Source organism: Sinocyclocheilus rhinocerous, unplaced genomic scaffold (genome assembly GCF_001515625.1).
Source record: "Sinocyclocheilus rhinocerous isolate Xijiao unplaced genomic scaffold, SAMN03320098_v1.1 scaffold892, whole genome shotgun sequence".
NCBI lineage: Eukaryota > Metazoa > Chordata > Actinopteri > Cypriniformes > Cyprinidae > Sinocyclocheilus > Sinocyclocheilus rhinocerous.
Window position 1 is genome coordinate 455,869 of NW_015642825.1, and position 6,875 is coordinate 462,743.

Below are 6,875 nucleotides of genomic sequence, written 5' to 3' on the forward strand. Positions count from 1 at the left end.
AACATATATATATATATATATATAAATAAATCAAGTCAAAACAATAGAATGTGCTAGTGTTAATTATATGACTATAATTTGCCAGACAAAGGTTTTTCTGCCCTTTTATATATCTATGTTTATACTGTTACACATTTGTTACATTGTCATTACGTCGTCACATTGGCACATTACAGCCTTTTTGAAAATACATTTTTCTTTTTTCAAATATGCAACCAACTTGATTACAAAGATTACATATTTTAAGAACCTGGCACTGTTAAAAGACTTTTTAAAAAATTTGTAATTGACCCATATAATAAACATACCACTACTGTCAGGGATCAGTATAAATGATTGGGTCTCAGGTGGATATTACTATACTTATAAAAATAGAGTTATTTGGTAACACTTTACAATAAGGTTCATTAGTTAACATTAGTTAACTACTTTAGTTAACATGAACAATACTTCTTCAGCATTCATTAATCTTAGTTAATGTTAATTTCAACATTTACTAATGTATTATTAAAATCAAAAGTTGTGCTTGTTATCATTAATTATCGCACTGAATTAACATGAATAACTATATTTTCATTAACTAACATTAACAAAGATTAATAAATACTGTAATGTATTGTTCATTGTTTGTTCATGTTAGTTAATACACCAACTAACATTAACTAATGGAACCTTACTGTAAAGTGTTACCAGTTGTTTTATTAGCATGGGCCTCTTTGGGTCACTTTAGACCAAAACATTTAACATTTAGAATTTTTATTTATTTTGCTTCATCGGAATGAGATGACACTTGTTGACTTTTGTTGCATAAGCTATTTGAACACACACAAAAATCATAGACATGATTCAGATATGTTACAGTGTAAGTAACACTACTAAATTCTTTGGTTCCGCGTTTAATGTTTAGTTGACCAATCAGTGGAAAGGGGCGTTCCATTCCCGCCCACATGCAGAGTGTGAATATTCAAGACTTTTATTAATTTTTTAACCCTGAATTTAATATTGAAAAATCAAGTGGAATTCTTTATGAAAAAAAAGAATTTTCTTATTTTTCTGTTTTTAATATATATATATATATATATATATATATAAAGAATGGACAGAAGATATCCTGGGTCATAAAATCCCCCCAAAATTCTAAATAATCAAAAAATATTATTGAACAAAAATATATTAGACTGATTTTCCTGAAAAACAAAAAGGTACATTTCAAAGATTCGGGCACGTTTGACTGCAAAGGTACCAAGTGTGACCCAAAAATTAAGAGGCTCAGAGGGGGAAACCGATGCCTTGCATTGGACAATGAGTTCTGGGAGCAAACAAAAGTGATTTTGTACCTGGCCATCATAAAATACAGCTTGCCACGGCAACTTATCTTTTTAACTATGTCCAGTTTAAAAGCAGCACTATGTAACTTTTTCTCAAAATTTGCAAAATGTATATAATGAGTGAGCACATCATGAATTCATCTTCCAAACCGCATTTTTGTCTTATTCCGAATCACTACGGTACACTTATATTAAGTACTTATATTTGGACTATTGTAGCCTGGTCGGGTCGTCACCGCTGCGGAGTAACACATACCTGCGTGAATCGCCATAGACATAAACTTAGAGAAGTAGCCAAAATTTACATAGTGCTGCTTTAAAGTTTTCGTCACCGCCAGACCCGGAGATCGGCTGAATGGATTTGAAAACGGTAAAACTCAACTGTTTAACTCTAGGGGAGTTGGAAAATGAGCCTATTTTCAAAAATAGTGGAGTGTTCCTTTAAGCTTCCACAGAAGAAATGTAAAATATTCTGATCTTCTCTTTTTCCCCTCTCTTGAATATATATACCTTTGCCAACTGTTAGGACAAGCACAGTTTTAGATTGTACAAATTGAAAGCAATATATGTTTGGCACTGAAATAACAGACTGCAACAATACAGGTGAGTAGAAATTCCCAGAGAGTTAAAACCCTGCTCCTGCACCACAGTTTTGACTGATTAAACCAAGACAGGTCAAGGTTAGTTTAATATGGGTTAGTCTGGACCTGATAAAAAAAAATGACAAAATGTACACTGTCATACAGGATCTAGAGTTTGTACTGCAAATATAAATGAAGTGGGCCTGAGTTGATGTTTGGTGTCGCTAAGTGTGATTGTACTGTATCTGACAATTCAAATCATCTGTCTGTATGAATCCAGAATGTTATAGGTACTGTAATCTGCATTCATTGTTTTGGTTGTATACTGTGGCATTACTATGTAAGCCAAGGAACAAAGAGCGGAGTAACACATACCTGTGTGAATCGCCATAGACATAAACTTAGAGAAGTAGATCCGGTTGGAATGTTCTTCCGCGGGATGTGTGCAGTTCTGTTTATTAACCGCTAGAGCGCCAAAAGTTATATAGTGCTGCCTTAAATATGAAAAACTTAAACATTTTTTAATTGATTAGCATTCTAAAAATATTTTCTTTAATATATCCCGCCTCTTTGTTGCTTCTCACCCCATAAGAGCTGAGATAATGTCAATTTTGACAACCCATCACATGTTGAAATGGCTGAATCGTTCCACCCCATCCACCCACCTTTCCATGCATTTGACTTCTGATAACACGACAGGCCACTCCTGACACTGTAGGGTCTAAGAGAAGATTTTATTAGACATGTTGCAAAAGTTCATGTAAATACATCTGTTTATTTGTATCATATATATATATCTGAACGGAAGAGCAAAGTGAAAAGTGCTGCTCAGATATGGATTAGAATTTGAAAATGAGTGTTGATCGCTAAATCTGTACCACACAATGCAATGCTAAGCAGTCTGAAGCTGGAGATATCATCGGATTTTTATTTGTGTATTAAACAAGATGCATTAAAGGAACACTCCACTATTTATGAATCCAGAATGTTATAGGTACTGTAATCTGCATTCATTGTTTTGGTTGTATACTGTGGCATTACTATGTAAGCCAAGGAACAAAGACGACAAACATAAAAACAAAACCGACAAAAACTCATGTTTCACAGTGCATAATTCCTATATGAATTAACAGGTGGATTTCATAATAAATGGCTTTCTTAGACACAAATACACCTTCGCTGCAGAGCAAATCTAAACCAGCCCCTTTTAAAGTATTTACAAGGAGTGAAAGTGCTCGATTTGCATTTCTCAGCGTAAAAATAATCGTCAGACTCATCTTCCATGTCTCATCGATAAGGATAACTTTTCACACTAATGATTACAAAGCTGCCAAAAAAAAAAAATGCAGTTTTTTTTAAAATTACAAGTGCAAGTGGGTATAAAAGTACAATCAACTATGAAGAAGTAGTGCTGGATGTCTTGGTTCGGATGAGTCAAGAAAATGGCTAAAAAAGGAAAGAAGCTAAAAAATAAAAAAGGCACATATTTTCCCTTTTTCTGTATATATGTAATACTCTGTTAATGACATGAGTTGTTTTAAAACAGTGTAGATATGCTGTCATACAAAAAGTATTTCATTTTCAAACCAAGCTGAAGCCATTATCTCTGTACATGTTATTGAAATGATTATTTCAAACTGCTATCATCTGAAGTTAAAAAGTAGGATACTCTGATTAGACTATCTTATATTACTCAGATTATATATAATCTGCGCATACTGGACTGTAAGTGCTGCTTTGCTGCATCTGTTGCAAAAATAAGAGACGTGTGGAACACTACATAGTACGTGACCTTAGACAATTAGCTTTCATCTACTAATAGTTGATGCTGGGAGTCAAACACCTGAGACGACATGTATGGGATAATCTATTCGTGGTTACGTAAATTTCAACAGTTCAGCCGTTTGTTAGCTTTTTTTTAGACCCTCTAACTACCCGTCTCTTCCTCCGACTCCACTGTACTGTGGTCAATCATGGAGTTGTGTGCTGGGTTGCATACGGTCCTCTCTCTCACACGCCTCCGCCTCCCTCTGCTGTCCCGGTGGAGTGGGAGTGAGGGGACGGGGTGGACGTTTAAGGCATCGTGTCCTGCTGCTGGGAGGAGCTTCACTTCTGGTGAAACAGCAGCGATTTGACACTCCCAGCTTTGAATTTTGGTAACTGGTTGCTGATGATCTCCGCGAGCATTTCGGGAAACTCCACGCTGAGGGATTTATTCACAAAGGTGTAGAAACAGAAGTTCAGGAGTCCACCCACCATCTGAAGACAATACAGAGGGGTTAGAGATGTGAAACAGCATTTGTGATGCACTTTACTTTCGAGTGAATCCCAAAAGTAGGGCGATTTTATGATATTAATATCATTTTTCTATGCACACATTTTCTCAGTTTCATTAAAAGTGAAGGAAGTTCATACATTTTGAAAAAGGATTATGAAACTGAACATAAACTGCCATTCAAAAGCTTAGGATCATTGACATTAATTAATTTGATTCAGCACGGATGCATTAAATTGATCAAAGATTTTTGCATTGTTACAAAAAGCTAATGTTTCAAATAAATGCTGTTCTTTTAAACTGTGTATTCATCAAATATGAAGCAGCACAAATGTTTCAACATTGATAATAACAATAATAATAATACACGTTCCTTGAGCAGCAGATCAGCATATTAGAATGATTTCTGAAGGATCATGTGACACTGAAGACTGGAGTAATGATGCTGAAAATTCAGCTTTGATCACAGAAATAAATTACATTCTAAAATATTTTACAATAGCAAACGGTTATTTTAAATTGTAAAAATATTTCACAATATTTCTGTATTTTTGATCAAACAAATGCAGCCTTGTTGTGCATAAGAGTCTTCTTTCAAAACATTAAAAAAATCTTAAGGTACATTTAAAAAATCAGGCCTGTTATGATTTCACGTCTTTAAACTACAATAATAATTTATGCAATAAAAAGGCAAACCATAGACATTTGCTCTGTTCCAAAATCTAGTGAATTGCCAAAGCAGGCAGCATCATTTACGGACACTCCTGAGGTGAAGACTGTTCTCAAAAGATAAACATCAAAATTATATGCTGGCTAATATATGATACCAAGTTTTGGAAACATTCTAAGGCAGCATTCTTTGCTTCACTGTGCTTTGCAGTGAAATAAATCCCAGTAGGAATTACAATTATTAAGTAGCAATTAAAAAATATATAATTTAATGAAAAAGACTAAATTTGTTTATGCAACTGGCCCCTGATATGGTGACCCTAGTGCCATGTGTTTTTATGCTTATTAGAGTATTGCGTCTTTAGCTTAGGGACATACAAAACTCTACTGGGATCTATTGTTGATCTGAGTCTCTAGAGTGATATTAGTATGTCGTACAGAGTTGCTTCCTATGCACAGCATTCCAAATGAGTCCATCTCAGTTAGGATGCCGCTTTAGCAAGAGCAGCTCACTAGGGTTTGGAGCAGAGCCATAGTTTTCAAAGAGCATTATTTAGGATAAACCATTACATCATGCATGGAGTCCAGTAGCTTAGTGAGCTGATAGAACCGTTGCCAGTTCTTGCTGGAGTTCTCCTCTCTCTTCACAATGGCCTTGCCCAATTCTTTAATGTAAGACATACGTAGCTCCTCAAACACTGACTGGCTCTTCAAACCATCCTTCGGCACTGAGAAAGCACAACAACACACAAAGGTTTCGTTACGGTCCTCTGTAAAATGAAGTCATTTGACATCAAATGAATTCATCTGGATTCTCAGGGAACCTGAAACCATACGGATCAAGCATTAATGGCTTCTAAAGAAGGTCACCTGTGCTCAGGAGCAGAAGGACTTTCATGCACAGGTACTCCTCGTTGGACACTTGCAGTCTCACAAACTCATTGGAGATCTTCAGCATCTGTTCACACTGATCATTCATGTAGGGCAACCTCATCCTCTCTCTGCAGACGGACACACAGAGACGCAAGACTCTTATTAGGCTTTTATGGGCAGTTAAAGGAACATTTCTCCTAAAAATTAAAATTTGCTCACCCTTAGGCCATCAGAGATGAAGATGAGTTTGTTTGGTGATTGGAAGAGATTTGGAGAAATTTAGCATTGCTTCACTTTCTCGCCAATGGATCCTCTGCAGTGAATGGGTGCCGTCAGAATGAATTAGAGGAAGTGTTATTATTAGGGCTGGGTATCGATTCAGATGTCCCGATTCGATTCGATTTTGATTCACAAGCTCTCGATTCGATTCTCGATTTTTTTTTATTACATTCAGTGAATATAGTTCTAATACAAATGCTATTGATATTTCTAAAAAATGAACAGTAAACATCAGTTTACAAATGGTGAATTAATAAAAAGAAATTAAGAACCACATGCCTGTATTTTAAACCTATTCTTTTTTTTTTGTATAGGGTCCTTTTTAAACAATAGTAGGGCCCTATAAAATGTTCTTAATTTTTCTGGTAATCAGATGAAGGCATAAAACATTAATTTAATTTATCCTAATCAAATGAAAATTAAACCCTTTTATTTTTTGGCAAACAAAGTGCTGCACAACAGAGGTTTACTGTTAAAATTAAAAAGAAAACAGATGTGATTATTCCTTTTTTAAAATAAAGATTTATTCATATGTATTAGCAGTAGTAGCATTGAGTCTTAAGACCTTAAGACCATAAAACCTAAACTTTTATTTTGACGGGTTGCCATGAAGAACTTTTAGCTGCTGTGTATGTGATATGAGGGTAGTTTTCTCAAATGAAACGGTAAAATGCTAATGAAGTGACTCTCAGAGCAGCTGGAATGACATTCCGTGTTCATATCATCATATAGTGAGACGCAGTGGTGGGCCGTCAGGGCCAGCAAAGCCTTCTCTGCTGGCCTAAACACTATCAGAATCACTGATTTAGTTTTAATATATTTTTCCATGAATGTGTATTAAATTATTTCCAATAGTCTATTCTCTTCAGT

The 6,875-nt window shown here is 35.2% G+C and overlaps 1 protein-coding gene across 5 annotated transcripts in view; it reads right to left on the reverse strand.

Moving 5' to 3' along the window:
• Positions 1 to 2,896: 2,896 nt before the first annotated feature.
• LOC107756696 (glucocorticoid receptor-like) overlaps positions 2,897 to 6,875 on the reverse strand; it is a 30,811-nt gene continuing 26,832 nt past the window's right edge. For all 5 annotated transcript variants that reach the window (XM_016573900.1, XM_016573897.1, XM_016573899.1 and 2 more), the window contains exons 7-9: positions 5,724 to 5,854; positions 5,424 to 5,581; positions 2,897 to 4,168 (exon numbers count right to left, since the gene is read on the reverse strand). In XM_016573900.1, the coding sequence (XP_016429386.1) occupies positions 4,016 to 4,168; positions 5,424 to 5,581; positions 5,724 to 5,854 (442 nt within the window). In that variant the 3' untranslated portion in view covers positions 2,897 to 4,015. The remainder of the gene's footprint in view (positions 4,169 to 5,423; positions 5,582 to 5,723; positions 5,855 to 6,875) is intronic.